General features: G+C 49.6%; 2 protein-coding genes across 2 annotated transcripts in view; both read left to right on the top strand.

Annotated features, from left to right (window-relative positions):
• Window positions 1–12,085, top strand: part of LOC140693986 (uncharacterized) — a 41,666-nt gene extending 29,581 nt beyond the window's left edge. Inside the window, exons 5-8 of the mRNA XM_072957486.1 lie at window positions 9,325–9,512; window positions 9,711–9,909; window positions 10,506–10,596; window positions 11,485–12,085. Coding sequence (XP_072813587.1) covers window positions 9,325–9,512; window positions 9,711–9,909; window positions 10,506–10,596; window positions 11,485–11,809 — 803 coding nt within the window. The 3' untranslated portion in view covers window positions 11,810–12,085. The remainder of the gene's footprint in view (window positions 1–9,324; window positions 9,513–9,710; window positions 9,910–10,505; window positions 10,597–11,484) is intronic.
• The window catches only part of LOC140693984 (uncharacterized), a 244,706-nt gene that overhangs the window by 121,423 nt on the left and 104,634 nt on the right, over window positions 1–18,649 (top strand). The gene's annotated exons all lie outside the window — the stretch shown is intronic.

Genomic DNA, 18,649 nt, shown 5'->3' with positions numbered 1-18,649 from the left:
TTACTAAAGGGTGAAATAGGAAAAAAAAATTCCTCAAGACAAGAAAGTAAGAAAAGTCAATTTTGTTGGAAGAGGGGAAAAATAACAAATCCAAATTAAGGATATAGTTTAAAGCTGTTCTGGCATGAGAGTGACCACAAACACCTGGCAGAAAAGCACAGCTACTCCTTGATTGATAAGTTGTGTTTTGAATGAATCAGTGAACAGCTATTCCGAAAAAGGCCTCCAGAGTCTTGTGGATCAAGATACTGGACAGCAAACACCTCTCTTCCAAGGTCTCATTCAAATAACCAGAAAGGTTTTAAAGGAAACTAACAATAATCTGAGTTGTATTTATTGACATTACTATATGCTAAGAATTCAGAGGTGACTATGGAGTTGTCTCCTCTTTTATGGACCTTATTTTCTCTTTGGGGAGAAAAATGACATAGTTGGGTATCTTGGTGGAGGGAGGAGTTAGTCTGTTGCAATTAGCCAGAAGAGGAGATTAAGAAAACAGTGAAGGGTGGGTGAACTTTTTAGCTGAGGACAGTCTTGTTCACTTGGCTTTTAATTGCAGGCTCAATGAGCTGTCACTGGAGGGAATAGATCTTACGGAAGATGGACATAGCTCAAGCCTCTTTGGAATGGACAAGTGAACCTGGAAAAAGACAGTCAAATCTGTGCAGACATTAAAGTTCACTTGAACGTGCTCCATCCCTGAGCCAAAGATAGGACAAATATGCAGCAATTCTTGAGGACAGAAGAGTGGTTTTTAAGGTTCTCCAAGAATGAATCCCATGGAACCGAGATGGCCAGTTGTCAAACTGAGACTTTGTTCTTTGGACGGTGTACCCAGCAAGGGTATTGGCCTTTTATATGTTTCCATTTGTCTTTAATACATGTCTGTTGATGAGGGCATGGGCACAAATGTTTGACACCTTGTCGAGGCGATTTTGGATACCTGCCTAGAAGCACGGGCACAGTTGCGGCTGCTTCATACATCTTGCAGCCCATCCCTTTCCCCGGCTCCGGGATCACGGCAGAGTGATTCCTTGTTGACCTGTCCGTTTCCTCTGTGACATCATAACCCATGAAAAGACCGGAGGATATTAACTTGGCTTTGTTAAATTCAAAGAAACAGATCAAATATGAAGTCAGATTTGTTCTTTCCTATTTCAGTAGTACCATGGAGACGGCAGTTTGGGCAGCTTTTTGTAGTGTCCTGGAGGCTTTCTCTCTCAGCTTCTGGGCGCCTCTGTTGAAAACACTTCATAGCTCTCTGGCCTGCTGGAAAAGCACTCTGCCTGTTTTACCCTGAAGATGTGTTCTGTTTATAAACTCATCTCTACTCCTTGGAAAACAACTCAAGAAAAACTCGGTTGGTTTTCCACCAGCCATGGGCAGGGGTGAGGTAAACCGTGTTATTATTTCATAAAATAATAGTAATAATAGTAATAGTCATAGTAGTAGTACTTGTAGTAATAGTAATAATAATAATAATAATAATAATAATAATAATAATAATAATAATATTAATAGAAGTCTTAAAACAGGACAGAGCACATTGGAGAGAGTCAAAAAATGCTTTCTGGCTTAAATCAAAAGTGATGACTAGTGATTCCATGGCTGCTGTATTTGCTAAGCTAATTACTCCTTTGCTCCATTACACATTTCTTTTATCTGAAAAAGAAATACAAGGAAATGGTTTAAAAAAAACTCAGAGAACAAAAATACACAAGTGAAAGAAGTTTTCCCTCATCCTCTGTTCTTTCAGCCCTCTCTGGAGATGCCTCTGTTTACTATCCTTTGGGTGCTTTTCCAGATATGCTTTGCACATTCCCACCTATGTATGTAAATTCCTTTAAAATTTTAGTTATTTTTAACTTAAAGGGGTTTAAATCCTCAAGTGGCATCTGGCCGGGTAATATAACAGAACAAATCTGACTCCATATTAGATTTGTTCCTTTGAATTTAACCCTATGCTCTGTCACCTAGGCTTCACCTTGCTTGTAAAACAATGTTGCCTAGAGCCTGAAATAAACAGGAGACCCTATTCTGAAGGCTCTGACCTTTAAGGATATTTAACACTTTTTCATTCATTAAAAGATAGCAAATTGCAGAATAGAAAATAATGTTTCTTTTGTTGGAGGTTTACAGGGATCTGACCCACGCAGATAGCTGCAAGAAGAAAGGATTCTAACAAGAAGGAATTCCTACACTAAGAAGTTTGCACTAACCAAGCACATAGGAAAGGAGCCTGAATTGTGACTTGGGGAGATGGTTTTCCAGGACATTAGTTTGCCATCTAGGTCTACAGAAACTTGCTATTCCATGCCCCAACATCTGGTCTCCCAACTTATTGGCCTGTCCTGCACTGAGGAGAATTAATTTCGACTTGGTAACACTCCTATCTACCTAGAAAGCTGGGCACTGGAGCTGAGTGTTATGGAAACAGGCCAGCCAAGACAAAAGCACCAATCGGAGTGTTGGAGTACTCAGAATTATTATGCCGGTGGGCTCAGAGGGGCTTCGGCTCCGAAGTTTTGAGTACCTCCAAGACGTGCACATGAGGTTTTAAAGGCTTAGTTACAAGTAAGGGGGGATTAGCCAATAAGGCTCAAAGAACAAAAAGCAAGGAATAAGTACACTGGAGCTTATCAATTTGTAACAGATCACATTACTGACACTTGTTGAGCTTGGAATTACGAGTTAGGTTGTTAGGCCAATAAACTGACACTAAACTTCATATTTACGAGATAGCCCAGCATAATTTAGATCAGTAAACCGACACTTATCACACTTAGATTTGTGACTTAGCTTGTTAGCCCAGCTGGACTTTTCCTTCACATGAGGACAGCTCTCCCACACCCAGGGAACTACTGTGAGCCCTTGATGTTTCCACTAGGGTGGGGTATGGTTTACCCAGGAGGGATGGGGACTATGCACCAACACTCAGGCAGTCTGCTCTGTCTGGGGCTCTGATCTTGTACCATCCCGCTCCCCGCCAGCCCAACACCTGGGACAGTGGAGCTAAGGCAGAGATCCTGCCTGCCTGTTTCCCAGCGTGTAAAAGGGGAATATGTGCTCTTCCCAAGGTAGTTCTGAGCGACAACACCTGCGGGTGCTTGGTTCTCAGAGCAACAGAAAACCCAGCTCCGCGTGGGGGCAACGGGTGTGATCTCCCTAGGGTTTCTGCAGAAGCATCGGACGGAGGGTTGGATCACGGTGGTAAAATTGAGCTGCGGGGCTTGAAGGGTAACAGAAGGGTACAGAGGCAGGTCTGGCGCCTAGGGGTGCCCCAGAGGTAAAGCTTTTTTTCTCCAACTCCTCTAAGACCCTCCCTTCTCCAGATCCCTTCCTTCTCTCTGCTCATCCTGTCCATCTGTATCCCTCCAATTTTCCCGTCCTCTCCACCCGCTCCCATCTTCTCCCTCCCTCGCTGTCCCACCTTCTCTCACAGAACCCAGAGAGGATCGCTGGCCCTCCTGCGCATGCGCAGTCAGTGCCAAGTGGTCCGCTGGTTGGGAGCTCCATATCCGAGCCGGGGATCGGGCCCAAAGGCTTCTCAACTACGTCGCCCGGTAGGCCTTTGGTTCCTGCCTGGGGTCGGGGCCTCTGACTGTGGAAGTGCAAGGTGGGGGGCTCCTGGGAAAGGGGTCAGGCGGCTGCGGGAGGGCGGTCCGCCTGTCACAGACCCCAAGGGCGCTAGTCAGCCCGTGTTCAGATGAATTGCTCAGGCCAGACCCCTCTGCCAGCGCCACCTGCCCCGGCGTCCCGGCCACAGTGTCCAGGGCCTGGTGTGCACCTGCCATCTCTCACCCAGCCGGGATCCCCTCAGTCCGCGGCTGGCGTCCCCTTCCCCTCTCCCTCCCGCTAGTCCTCTCCTCCCGGGCTTCCTCTTCTCGTCCGGCGGCCCGTCCCCGCCCCTGGGCGGGCTGTGTCCCGGGCGGGCGGGGTCTGCGGACCCGGACGGGGGCGGGCGCCTGGGACTGTGGCTGGGGCTGTCCTCCGAGCGAGGCTGCAGCCCGCGTCCCCCTCCCCGCTTTGTCTGCCCCGCGACCCCGGGGCTGCCCTGCTCTCCCTTTCCCGCTCCCTGAGGACCAGCTCTGTGGCGTGGGCGCTGCTACCTGGGCTGAAAGCCTCCGGCTCTAACGCCCAGCTTCTCCTGGTGGAGTCGGGAAAAGGGAGCGTCACTGCTAAGCGAGGTTCTGTCTCCCCCCTCCATGTTTCTGCCTCAGGTAAGTACCTTGAACACTTTCAGGTGTTATGATGGCGGTGCTTGTTGATGTCACGTGTTTTTATAGTGAGAGGGATTGCAGTGGTGAAAGCAGGGCTTGGTTCTGTTAAAAATGTGCTGAAGGCATGAGGCTGTGACATCCTCCTTCCTTCCCTCTCCCAGGGTGAAAGGAGTGATCCTCGATTTTCAAAAGATAGTTACAGTCCCTAACTAGCCCAGCCCAGCTATTGTGCGTTAACAGGAACAGCACCACCAGAGGCCTTGGAGACCCAGGGATATTGCAGTCCTAAAGTGCTCCTGGCAGAGTTTGGCTTGTTTAGGTTTTTTGTTTTTCTTAAATTGTGGGACAGACTAGTGTATAAACTGAAAAATAATTGTCAAGAAATAATTTTCATAGGACAGTTTTATTGTGATATAGTTCACAAACCATGAATTCCATCCATTAAAATGGTACAATTCAGCAGCTTTTTGCATATTCACAGTGGTGCATCCATTATTATTCCAGAACGTTTTCATCACTTCAGAAAGAGCAGTGGAAATGAATGACCTATCCACCCCTCCCAAGTGGTGGTTCTAAAGAAATTTCTTGGCTATTCCTGACCATAAATTAACTTGTTATATTCCAAGAAAAATCTGGTAGGAATTCTAACCAGAATTGAAATGAATCTGTCTATCAAAACAGGAAGAATTTATAACTTTATGGCATAAACTTCTTCTACCCATGAATATATCTGGGACCCTATCTTTTCATCTGACCAGAGCCTGGCCCAAGTGAAGTCCTCACTACTTTTTGGGCTTGTGAATGATGAGATTCTATACATCGTTAGTTGCAACTGTAGCCTTTCACAGAAGAGAAAAGTAACCTCAGTGAAGCAAGTGACTCTCTGATGGTCAGAAAGAGTGACAGCCAGTGCTGGAGTGATCCAGTGGACTTGGTGTTTGCAGCTAGATTTCTCGACCACCTACAGTTAAGGGGATTAGAGAGTTCTTTTATTTTTTCTTAATGGCGTTGCATTTATTTTTACTTATTTTTTAAAATTATTTTTTATTTAAGTGTAGTCAATTTACAATGTTATTTTCAAGTGTGCAGCAGAGATTCAGTTATAAACATATGCATATGTATATATATATGTTTTAGATTGTTTTTAGTATAAATCACTACAAGAAATTGAATATAGTTCCCTGTGTTATATAGCAGGCCCTTGTCATTTATTTTATATTTACTAATTTGTATCTGTTAATCCCCCCTTTCCTGCCTGCTAAACACAGTTTGCATTCTATGTCCATGTGTCCATTACTAGGAGCACCGTTTTTCCTAGTAATATATGCTCTTTTGCTGCTTTCAGTTTCAGTAATTCCATTTTATCTGTGGGCGCTTTTCTTCTGGTGGCCTTAATGTGGTTTGCACACGTGGTAATAGAGATCTGTATTTGGGAGAACCCCAGGCCTCGTGTAGTCCCTGGTACAGAGTGCCCACTGAATTGATGCTTGAACTGGGAAAAAAGCACAGTAAATGTTGGAATTTCCACTATGGTTGAGAATTCTATAATCTCTTTTGACAAACTTAATATTGGCTGCACCCATTCTGGGTAATTTGGTGGAAATTCATGTTATGGTGGTGAAGAGACGGGGCCTTGTATGCTTCTTCTCTTTCTGTTTTCTAACACTCATTCTCCTGGGCCTTCCAGATCCTCCCCTAGAAGTGCCAGGTCTGGCTTGGTGCTGCACTGAGGCAATATTTGTTAATAAGGCCCTTTCCTCATCTCTTCTGAGCCTCCGGTTTTTTCTCTGCACAATGAGGGCTTAGACTAGATAACTACTTTTCAGTTTCTTTTAAAGCCATGTTTCCTTTGAGAAACAGAAAATGCAAATCTCTCCTCTCAAACCAACCCTTTAGATTTTGAAAAGTCCTCCAAGGAGTGACATAGCTCTTTGTGGAAAATGAATGTGATTGTGATTCCAGGTGACACAGAAAAGACTCTTCAGAGATTGATTGCAGGGAGAGGGCAGGAAAGGGGCAGTATGTCACACTTTCTAGTGTGAGCACTGGAGCAGGGGCTTGGATTTAAATACGGTGTCTGACGTGGCCTCTCTCTAATCTTGTAGAATGTGATAAACTTCTCTACCTCAGTTTCTTGATGTGTCAAGTTGGGGTGATAATATTTTAAGGCTTTTGTGAAACATTATGCACATAAGCCATTTGTGTATGGGTAGAAACAAGACCTGCTAGGGATTCAGGGATTTGTTTAAAAAAAAAAATCTTGTCCATAGCACTCTCTCTGTGTGTATTTAGTAGTTCCTGAAGGGTGAGGGTGAGTCTAAAGTCCATCGTGGGACAGGTGGCCCATGGTTCTCTGTGCCCATGAATGCCCCCTCCTCCCCAGTCCTCTTCCTCAGTCCAGGATGAAGTTCCCTAGTAGATTTACTCAGAGGTCTTGTGAAAATGGCTATTCATTTTATTGTTTCACCACGAAGGTCTGCCATCATGACCTCAGCCCTCCCCGGCCGCCACACCAACCCGGATCCCACCCCGGTCCATGTCCACTGGCCCCGCCAACGGCGCTGCCGTACGTTTACCGTCTGTGAGACGCCTCCCCAGAAAGGATGTCGGCCGCCGACTGACGCGGCCAGAACTAGTGGCCCGGCCAAGCAAGCCGCCATCCCCAGCAGCAAACACCGCCATGGTCCCGGGCAGCTGCACACTTCCGGAGCCCGCTGCCTGCCCCAGAAGCGCACGCCAGCCCGCGAGGAGCGCGGCGTCTTTATCCATGGCAACGCCGCGGGGCCCTCCCCTAGCGCTTGCGTCTGCGTCCTCCCGAGGCTAGACGTGCAAGGGCAGAACTTTCGGAGCCAATGGGAGCAAGGGCGCGGCCAGGACGGGGGTGGGGGGAGGCTTATGGGGCAGCTGGGCGGGGCCGGGGCGGGCGGGGCTGCGCGGAGGTCCTCAGCTGCAGGTGGCACCGGCCGGAGGCTGGGGCAATGCTGCCAACAGTGGGCGCGGCGGCGGGGCAGCGGGGCGGGGGCACCCTCACCTGTCTGTGTGCGGGGCTCAGCCTGGGCTCCGCGGCCTCCGCTTGCACCGGAAGTGGACCCAGGCTACCTGTGGGCAAGATAGAGGACTGAGCCCAGGCAGGCACGTCTGGCCAGGTAGGGCACCTGAAGTGCAGATCCGCCAGGCCGGCTGCCGGCCTTGAATACGCGCTGCTAGGCAGTTTCCAAGAAGACGGGATCTGTCCCAAGAGGGGAGGTAGGGCAGGGTGCCAGATGCCTGGTTGGGTGCGGTCTTACAGGAGAGCCACGTTGAGAGGGTGCAGAGCAGCCCCTGTGTTGGCGGGGCTAGGAATTTGGGGTATAGGGTGGGGATGATGTGTGCCATTCCCTGTGGTCTCCCAAAGAACTCGCACCCCCAAGCAAAGGACCCTGCTCCCTCCACCCTTCACTGCATCCCCTGCCTTCCCCAGCACCACCGCCCCTGCCCCCGGAGTGTCCCATGACCTCTCCCCACACCAGGCACCGTCCCTGTTACAGGTACTTATCTCCTGGTGGTTCCAGCCCAAGGGTGGGGGCTGTATCTAACCAGTTAGGATGCCTGGAGCCTTTGTATGAAACCTCAGACTATAATGCAGGCGTGCACAGAGGCCCCTCAAACAGGATTCCCTGCATTCCCTCCCCACCACGCACCCACAGCGCAGCTGCCACACCAGGCCAAGCCTGCTGGAGGACGGCTGTTCCCTCTCCACCTGTCCCTGATCAAGAGTGCACCGCCCACACTGCTGGGTATTTAGTGGGCCTTAGAAGAGCAGCTGGTATTTTCATGGACAAATATTTGCTCTTTTGGGAAGAGTTGAGTGCAAAGGGATGTAGGGTATGCCTTTTCTGTTGTCCTGGAACTGGTGACTAGGATGCAAACTTAAGTCAAAGCAGTTTTTAGAGAGAGCCGCAATATATCTTACCCAAAGATCACTGTTCCCCTACAAAGGCAACACCACCTGGCGGGTGGGGTCCTGGTCCCTCTTTCTGGAGGTTGGGCTTTGCACCCTCCAGCTGGGACAGAGCCCGAAACAGCTCTGAACACGCTCCAACAGGCTTTCCCAGCACAAACTGCCTTTATTTTGAATCTGGCTGAAGGAAGCAGCTGAGAAATCTGGGTAAATCTTCCTGGGTGTAACCATGCCTTTTGTGCTGAATGAAAGAGCGGCTCTCCACATGCTAACAGCTTAGAACTGAATGTGTGTCGAAGCCTTCATGCATGTAGCATGTTGGGAACAGCGTTTCATGGTGAGGGGAACTCTATAACTTACATGTGTATGGGGAAGCCCTCACTCCAACAGGGTTTTCCTGCACAAACTGCCTTTATTTCGAAATTGGCTCTTGCTGAGAAATCTTGGTAAGTGTTCTTAAGTGTAGCCATGCCCATTATGCAGGATGAAAGAGCGGCTCTACACTTTTTCACATCTCAGAAATGAATGTGTGTTGAAGCCGTCATTCATGTAGCGTGTTGGGAACACAGAATTTAGTGGTGAGAACTATGTAAATTACATGTCTATGATGAAGCACTCTCTCGAGCCGGGTATTCCAGTGCATACTGCCTTTATTTCGAAACTGGCTTCTCAGAAGCCTGTGGTCTCCACTGCAGGTCTGTCTCCAAACCCAGGGCCAGCATGGTAACTCTGCTCCCCCTGTCTATTCTGGAAGTTCTAGGTGTCCTCCATGGCCCTTCCACCATTATGTTTTTGGAAAACCCCGCAGATGGAATGGGCCTGAGAACAGGAGAGCTGGATGCCAGAAGCCACTGCCCAGTGTGAGGCTCCTGGGAGGGGCATCTCCTCTCCGTGGGCTCTGATCTAACCTCCCCTCTCCCCCACCCCCACCCCTCTCCTCCTGCATTTCCTGATTGATCCCTGGATAATGGTCCATACCAGGAATGCCCTGGGAGAGGTTTTATGAGTCTTTAAGTGGAAAAAAAAAAGAAATCTTTAGACAAGTTACTGAAAGTAACTTCCAGCTTTACCGGGAAAGACCTCATTCCAATGTTTAAGGCTAGTTGACAGGGTGTCAAATTGCTTAACCACTCACATCTGAGCAAGTGCTACCTCTCTCTCCAGCTCCCCGCAGCATCCACCTGTGGCAACTTGGCCAAAAGAAGGCAAGAAAGCTCTTTCCCCTCGCCAGCACCAGCGTGGCTTTGGAGTCAGTGGAGGCTGAGAGAAAGAGCCCCGCCCTGAGGTTTGAGGGGCCTCCAGCCACAGCCAGAGGAGCGGGGGTTTTCAGAGTGGCCCAGCAGGGAAACCAGGCAAGGCCACCTGGCCCAAGTCTTCCCTGCCCAGAGAGCCCCATGAACTGCTTTGGGCCACACTCCCCGTTTGGGCCCCCTGCAAAAAGATACCACGGGAGCCACACCTGAGAAGGCAGAAGGACAGCCCTTTAGCCTGGGGTCCCAGCAGGTGTGTCCTGTGAGACCTGTGGCCACATAAGTTCCTTGTCTCTCCAGGTCACTGAAGGGACTGTGCTGGGCATCTTGGTGGTCAGGGACATGGGAACACCTCTAAACTCTGAAGAAGGACAGAGAGACTCTTCCTGGAAGCAAGGATTCCAGGGAGACACCTTGCCCAGAACTGGGGGACTGTGTCCTGAGCAGACCCCTGGGAGGCAATGTGGGGCTGTGGGGTCCTCTTCTGAGAAGGGAGCAGGTGAGTTTTCCGGGGGTGGGGTCCTGCTTTGTCCAGATATGTCCTTGTGTAAGACTCATTTACAAACACCTCCAAGTCCACCTAGGGGTGGCCCCAGAGGTGGGGGTAGAGGAGGAGAGTGAAGGGTGCAGACTTAGGGCCCCCTGAGCCACCCAGGGAGCCAAGGGTCAGTGGGAACATCTTGGGAGTCTAGTGCAGGGGTGGAGGACGAGCACTAAGAGCATGCCAAGTCATGCAATAAAGTGACCCGTGACCACGAGACACAGGTGGCCGTACACCAAAAGAGGCAGATAGAAATTTAGACCCAGGATCTGAGAACCTTGAGAGGGGCTGGAGGGTCCCAGGAACCCTCAGGAACAGCTCTTCTAGGGGCACAGACATCCCAATACACACATTTCTCATGGAAGCTTTTTGGGGTGCAGAGTGAGTTACCAGGATCCTGAACTTAGTATGGAATCACGGTTCCTGGCAATAAATTGCTGTCATTTGTCCCTGGACATGCACAGGGGAGCTGACTGCCGTGGGGGTCACTGCAGGACTAGAATCTTCTGGTGTCTGCTCTGTGACCACAGAAACCCAGGGGGATTTCTCAACAGGAGAACCTGGAGACCATGCCTGCAAGGACCACCCTCATGGGATGGCCAAGGAGCTCGTGGTACCCAGGTCACCAAGTGACGAAGTTGTGAGGTTGCCTGGGGAATCGTGGGGGCATGTAGATTTCTGAGGTCAGCACGTGGGCCCAGCACTGCTGGATGGTCTGCACAAAGAGGGGCCTGCCCTCCTGATGATGGCTCTTAACACCTGCAGGGAAACTGCTCCCAGGGCTCCTGGAGGTCCATATTGAGAGTGTCCTGCCAGCCTTGTGGGGTCACCTTCCCCTGATGCAGAAGCAGACCTCTCTCCCTTGAGGCCCAGGGGACACCTGGCTCAGGTGCCACCTGTGTGCCCTGGACACGCAGAGCCCCAGAGCTCTGGCACAGCCTGGGGTGTGGTGGTGTCCGGGCAAGAAAGGCCCTGGGAAGGGGGTCATTCAAGGGCAGAGGCCACTCTGCAGGGATGCTGGACCTGGCAGCAATGCACTGCTTCAGTACTCCCTTGGGTTGGGTCTCCAACCTGTGGGATGGAAGGGCCACTCCTTCCTGTGTTGCAGTCGGGGGAACTAGATCCATCGTCAAGGTCAGCCCTGAAAATGGAGGCTGCGCTACCTCCATTCCTGGAAAGAAAATCAGTCCCCTCCAGTCCAGGTGATTCAGAAAGTCATTCAGCAATGTTCGGGGCCCCCACTTTAGGCTTTGAATTAGAGCTGAGCGGCTTAGGAGGCCAGATCCCTGACCGTGGCTCCAGGAGCAGGTTTTCTGCTGGGGGACAGGATCCTCACAAACACCTGTGTCTTTGTGGGACACTCCCCTCTGACAAGCTGGGAGGCAGGGTGCAGTTGTGGGAAATCGTGTTTACATGAGCAGAGGGCCACCATGTGGTGGGGGCACAGGAGACTGTGAGAATGAGTCCCACAGCCTTTCTGGAATCAAAAAACTGGCAAATGTGAAAAAGTGCATAATTTGTTTTATTGAACAGGCTGCTTATGTACGTTTGGAGGACCAGGTTCAAGGACTCAGCATCCCTCCAGGACAATAGCCTCAAGAGAAGAACAGACAGAGCAGGAGGAGATCTGGGGTTTCTCCCAGGAATGAAGTGGAACAGGGATTTCTGCAGATTTGCAAGGAGTCCCCGACCACTGAGCATGGGGTTACAGCCCCACGAGACCCCTGTCATGTTTGGCTTGGGCTCTGGTTCTGGCCTGCTCATGTATTCTTCCAGCAGAGTTCCAGAAACTCAGAGGGTGGACTTAGAGGGGCTGCGTTTGGAACCTAGTGAGGAGTTGGAGGGTCCTTTATATTGAGTCCCTTCATCCTAATCACCGTAGCTGAAGCCCAACACCCCCCAGGCCCCCATGGTTGCCGTGGAGGGAGAACAAGCCTGGCAGGCGACCTAGGGGTCCCACTACTGTGTCCTTCCCTTGTCTTCGTTCCCTTTCACCCCGGAAGGTGTGATTGTCTCGTGTCATGGTGGCCTCCACAATGTCCCTCCCAGTAATCTCTCTTCTCCATCAGGTGGGGTTCCCAACCCCGCTCAGCCTTCTCTGCATGGATGCTGAAGGACCAGGCCCACCTGAAGTTCTGAGCTCGAGCAGTAAGGTGGAAAGAAAGAAACCAATGGAAAAAAGAAGCAAGTGATTGTGGCAAAGCTCCCCACCACAGAGAAGCTGCCCTGAGTGGAAGGGAGAGTGTGGGCATGCCCGTTTGTTTCCTATCTCCCAGTGCTCTTAGCTTTCTTATTGCCTACCTGCATGGTTACAACAAAATTATCTGCAAAACTGAAAATATTTACTCTCTTGCTTTTACAGAAAAGGCTGGCCAGCCTCTGGTCCGGTACCAGGCAAGAGATTGGAGTTCCTTTCCAGTTTGGAAACATCTTGGCAGGCCCAGGTTTGCAAAGGTCTTTAAGAGTAGTTACGGAGTTTTGCTTTTAAACTTTTTTACGGCTGTATATACTTGTGAGATGTGGTTGTGATGTATAATTCTGAGCCGGGATTTTCTCAAACTGTTTCTCACTTCTTATACCAGACATTCCTAAATTCCAAGTGGAACTGCATATTAAGGAAGCCATGGAATTTAGCAAAAGGATACAGATCTCATTTCCTTTTAAGCATCGGTGTACCTCCATCATGGCAGTATTTGTTATGTGTTATTGATAGGGGAACTAAGTAGTAAACAGATTAATAGAAAATAGGGGATTTTAGGTACACAGGTTCATCTTTTCAACATTGTTTGTAATATTTGCAGTTTAAGATGACCATTCCTGAGAAACAGGCAGCCTCTTAGAATGAAATAGCATTTCCTCTGAACCATAATTAATTTTTATTTTGTAGACAGCAGGAAGGGTAATAACACGTCACACATTTGGGGACGTCAAAGAGAAAATGTAACTTTCTGGGAGCGCACTCCCCCGCCTCCCCCTGCCCTTTTTACTGTCCCATTCTCCCTGGAAGGCTCTTTCTTATCTTCTGCTCATGGCTCCAGTAACTCTTTCTTCCTCCTTGTTCCTCAGCTGGTAAGGTTAGTTTTCTACTTTGAACAAGCAAACAAGCCAACAGAAGAGAAATTTCACAAGCAACTCCCAGCACATCCGCTCGCCTTCTGATGTCTGTGACCTCACTCTCGGTGCCCCACCGCTTATTAAAAGTGGCATCGAAAGCCAGTTCCTCCAAAAGTCCCCGAGGCCCCATCCCTCCCATCTTCTCTGGGTTGTCACTCCCAAAACCATCCTCTCTTTCACTGCCTCATCTATTTTGTTCTCCTGCTAGTTGGCACCATCAGTATATAAACGTCCATCCTCTTAAACCAACAGCACTCCTTGACCCTAATTCACCCCCACCAATTGCCACCCTGTGTCTTTGCAGCAAATCTTTAAGGAGTTGTTTAAACTCACTGTCTGCATCTTCTCTTGAGCCATCCCCTTTTACACCCATTCTGGCTTTTCGCCTGATCCCTCGCTCTATGGAAACTGCCCTGTCAAGGCCATCAGTGACCCCATGTTGCTAAATATAGTGGTCAATTTTGACTCCTCATCATGCTTGGCCCCTCGGCAGCATTTGACCCAGCTCTTCCATCCCTCCTACCCCGTGTTCCTGCTTCACTCAACCCCCAGCCCATCTCTCTGTCTGTTTCTGCTTTTGGCCTGCTGGCTGGTCCTTTGCCAATGTCTCCTGTTTTTTCCAAACATATACTGTGGGTGTTCCCCAGGGTGGGTTCCTGGGCCTCTCCTCTCTCTCTCTGCTATTCCTTTGGTGGAAGCAACCCAGCCTTGGAAATTGGCATGCCATCAATTTCTCGATTTCTCCAAAATTCCCTGATTTCCCCTTTCCATCTGAGCCTTTATCCCTGAGACTCACATCACATTCTTTTCCTTTCATTCATCTTGCTTTCACATTCATACATATGTTCTACTATGAAATTACTTTTCCAAATTTTGAATCAGTACATATATATCATGTAAAATGCTCAAATATGTATTATTTCCACTAAGATGCTAATTCTACCTTAGAACATTTCTGCACTTCTGTATTTATGTGAATAAAGCGAATAGTATTTCTACAAGCCTCATAGTTAAACACTGTTAGTTTGGGGCTATTATGTAACATGAAATAATGGTACATCAACATAGTCGTTTTTCATTTATTTTTATGTAACACCGAGATGAGGTTTTTGCCCTGAAGACTGGTTTTATTGAAATTTTACCTACGTTACGGACAGTCAGTTTATGTGAAAGCCCTCATTTCTCCCCTTTTTGATATATGCTCCATTTGGCTATATATAACATATAACTTGGCATGAAACAAAATTCCCAAATCATTCACATAATACAATTAATATGTTTAATTATATTTTTTAAATGTTAAAAAGAAAAAGAAAACAGATTCCTCTACCTATTAGGCACTTCTGTGGCAATATGTAACACACCCCTTAACCATGACATTGAAGAACTGAGCTGATACCAGCCCCTTTCCACCTGCTCAGCCCCACCTTTTCCCATCCCCTTTCCCATCCGGAGAGGACATCCCTCCCATTGTCCAGGCCCAGATGTTGGAACCATGTCCTTTCTCTCTCTTTCTTTTACACTCACAGACAGCAAATCCAGCTTGTTAGAAAATTCTGGATATTCTGTCTTAATTAAATACCTGCTCTCTGCTCCCCGCCCTCCTAAGAGCCACCTTCAGCCTTTCCTGGATACCAATAGCCTTCTGTTTCCATCTTTGCTTTCCTACAATCTCTCATCCACACAGAGTCAGAGGGAGCCTGTAAAAACATACATTGGGGGTGGTGGGTGTTGCTCAGTGGTAGGGCGCATGCTTAGCATGCTTGAGATCCTGGGTTCAATCACCAGCACATTCATTAAAATAAATAAATTACTTCCCCCCAAAAAACACAAACACAGAAGCATAAGTTGGACTACATCACCCCTCCCCTCAAAACTCACTAAACGGGTCACCATGTCATTAGGAGCCAAAGTCGTCACAAAGGCCTCAGGACCCGGCGTGCTCTGCCTCTCTGCCCACACTCTCCCCCTCACTCTGGGGGCCTCTGGCTCCGGCTCTTCCTTCTTCCTCCGGATCTATTCTGCTTCAAGTTCATTACTCCGTGAGATCTGCCAGGATTGCCTTATTCTCTCCTGCCTGCCTCCCACCCCACCGCCATCACCCGAGTTTGCTCATATCACTCTTTTTTAAAAATTTATCCAAACCCTTGCTACCCCAACATGCTGCCTGTTTCCTCTGCTAAAATTCTGAGCCCCCAGTGATGGGGAGTCATGTCTATTTTGTTGACTGATAAAGCCCGAGAGCCTTGGGAACGGTCTAGTTAGGAGATTCCCGTATGTAGTAGGAGCTTATACACATTTGCTGAATGAATGTAGATGCCCTGGTCCAATCCGATGGAGCACTTCTGTGACGTGCTCAAAGAATAACTCTCCTTTCCACCTGAGAGGGGGTGACAACTTCCCTGCTGATTAAAGGCAAGAACTTTTTGCTTTATGCTGTTAACCTTAGGCGGGGAGACTGGGGGATCTTCATATATATTTTTAAATTTGGTTCACTCTGCAGTTGGTCTTTGGTCTCTGTATAATTTTGAGAAACTCTTTATAAGTGATCATTCTTTGATCAGATTGAACAGGTTCCAGGGGGAAGGACCAAGCCTGTCCCATCAGCCATCCTATGTGTCTTGTCCTGGGACCCAGTGGATGCTCAGCATGTAAGTGAACCGACAGGAGTGAGTGAAGAGATGGGAGCATCTCATTATTGTGGCGGATCTCTGTCCAATGCCTTGAGATTTGGGGAAGGGTTTACGAGTGCAGAAGGGAGAGGTCAGGTCCTCTGTGCTTTTCCTGAGTGCCCTGGCCTTACCCATTCCCCCAGCCCCCTCTGGGCAGCCAAGCCAAGGAGCTGGGCCACCAGGGGTTGTGCTGATCAATAATCCACCTTCACCCCAATTCCGGGGGTAGGTACACATGGTTGTAGACACTGGAGTCAGGTCCTTGGAGGAATTCCTCACCGAACTATGTTTTGGACCTTTTATTTTTCTCTAGAACCTCCAGCTGAAGAAGATTGTCTTAGACACATGAAAGTTGAGGACACCTTCTGTCCCCTCGCAACCCAGGTGGGCCTGGGAGTCTGCTTTTTCTATTGCCGATGGGCTCGTGTTGATTTGGGCATCCCTGTGCCTGAATTCCTGCAGTACACTCGGTGGTAAGGATGGGGGTGCCTGGCAGGGAGGGAAGCGGGTTGGGAGACTGTACAGCTGGGCTGATGTTAACCTGGGGTGAGCGGGAGCTTGCTGATGCATGGCATCTCGGGGCAGGGAACTCTCCACACTCAAGAGGGGTTCCCACTCCCGCAGGGTCCCTTTGATCAGGGTGCTGGGCTGTCAGGGGACCACAGGGGTCCCAGTGAGGATTAGGGTGCCTTCAGGCAATGGGAAGTGTGGGGTCCAGTGGCAATTGAATTAACTGTGCACCCAAACCCAGCCCCCACCTCTTTCAGCCTGTTTCCTAATCTGCAAAACTGGAATGTTATTAAACATCTCGCGGGGTCATTGATGGGCTGGGACAGACTACACAGTCAGGAGCTGGAATTCTTCTGTCCCCTGATTGTTTGCCTTCTTTCTGACTATTTGCTCTCACAAGCTCAGTCTCTCTGTCTCTCGCTCTTTCACTTCTAAGTTTCTCTCATGCTCTGGTTTCATTTGATTTCCAACCACCGCCCCTCCCCTCCGCCAAACTCCAGATGAGTGAACTTGATTTCTATGTGTCAGTTCCAAATTCCCAGGAAAGATGCTCTGTCACCCTCTGGATCTTCTGTCCAACCCATGAGTTGTGGCCAGATGAGCGAGTCCCTCTGGGACCAGCAGAGGGTCTCTGCCCAGCCCCCAGCCACCACTGTGGGAGCACATAGCTCTCCGTGGAGGAAGTACTGGCTGTGACCTTGTGTCACTAAGTGTGAATTTATGTCTTCTCTTGAACCACCTTCATCCTCCTAAACAAAGATGAAAATTAAACACTCCCGGGATTTGTGTCATGGAACACTCAGGGTGGGGGCTAATGGGGCTGGAATTTCTGCTGTATTTAAGGGGCTACACTGAATCCCCAACGAGAGCCTGCAAAGGGAACAGCACCAGCCCCACCCGGCACTTAGGGCGCTGAGTCTGCGTGACGTTGAGCCAGGCTTCTGACCACAGCTCAGGGGTCTGGTCTGACCAGTTAGCCTTTGAAACCAACCAGCTTTGGATTCCTCAATCCCACCCTGAGGTTTTACCTGAACCATCAACTTCTGTATCTCTGAAGACAGATGCTGAGGACCCTTCACGTAAGCCGTTCGCACAGCCCTGTTCAGGCCTTTGTGCTGCACGGTCTGCCCGGCGAGCTGACCGAGGTTGGTATTTTACTGATGTTAGAAGTAGTCTGGTTTCCCGATGTACTGTTTCACTGAACAAGCAACAGAAGCCACTTCTCGCTGATAAAAGCAGAAAAGGGACATAATGAAAAGATACTGGGAGGGTGTGTGGAGTGGCCAGGACCGGAGCCAACCCAGGAGCTGTAGGAGGTGTTAGGGAGCCCCAGGCACCAGGCTGGGAGGGGTGCTACCGGGCCCCCTGCCACCCCAGAAGGGACCCCCCTCCACCCGACCCTCCACCTCACTCACTGCAGGTTCATGTCCCGGCAGGGCCAGGTCACACTGAAGCCACCAGCACACACCTCAGTTGGGGAGCTGGCCCCGTCTGAGCTGCGGGCGTGCCTGGTGTGGGGAGAGGCCCAGTTAGAGGAAGGCAGTTCCCCTACTGTTCCGAGTTAAGGTGCAAGTCAGTGCCTATCACTCAGGAGAGCCAGGCTGGACGGACCTCATTGTGGTGACTAGGCTGTCTGAGTTCACTTATTACTTTCTACGTTTGAAGGCCCTGGAGGGAGAAAAAGTGAAGGTTCTAGTACTTATTTTGTGTTTCCCACGTACCAGGTGTGGTAAACAAGCCACTTCAGACAAGGCCCGGAGCAACCACGTAAATAGGCCACGGAGCAAGTCGTGCAGTCAGGCCTCTGTGGTCCCGAAACCCGTGTCCCCATCGGCTCCATAGTTACCAGTGGAAACTAGGGGGATTTATGGGACTGTGTGCTCCTGTGAGGGCTGGGATATGTGTGTTTAAGTCCACATCTTCAGAAACTCGGCTAGAACCACAGCCACTGATTGCACGGTGGCAGAGGAAGGGAGGATTCCAGCCTCTGGTCCAGCTCGTGTGGAGCTCAGAAGTTCTTCCTCCTGTCCTGAAAATAACACCAAATCTGAGGGAGCTGCAAACCCACTGCTCTTCTTAGATCCCAGAAGACTGAGGGGGAAAGCTGCTTCCAACCCAGAGAGGTTGCAAAGGGAACAGCGGGCAGGCTTGGAGAGTCACAGCTCCCAAGGCAGAACCTGCTTTTGTAAGAACCCCGGGGGCAGGCAGATTTAACAGGTCCCTGAGGCCAGCAGGAGGCTCAGTGTGGGGAAATCAGAGTGTGACAACTCCAGGGGGCCAGTCAGAGGGGCCCCATGCTCTTTTTCATGTATTTTACATCCAGGACCGTGTCCTGTTCTCAGAATGAAGGTCAGAGGATAACTCCTCATGCTTCCTGCCTGGAGAGGAGAAAATAACTGTAT

The sequence above is a fragment of the Vicugna pacos genome, unplaced genomic scaffold, assembly GCF_048564905.1.
Source record: "Vicugna pacos unplaced genomic scaffold, VicPac4 scaffold_20, whole genome shotgun sequence".
Lineage (NCBI taxonomy): Eukaryota > Metazoa > Chordata > Mammalia > Artiodactyla > Camelidae > Vicugna > Vicugna pacos.
Note: the sequence above shows the minus strand (reverse complement) of the source record. Positions and strands in the feature narration are given on the sequence as shown.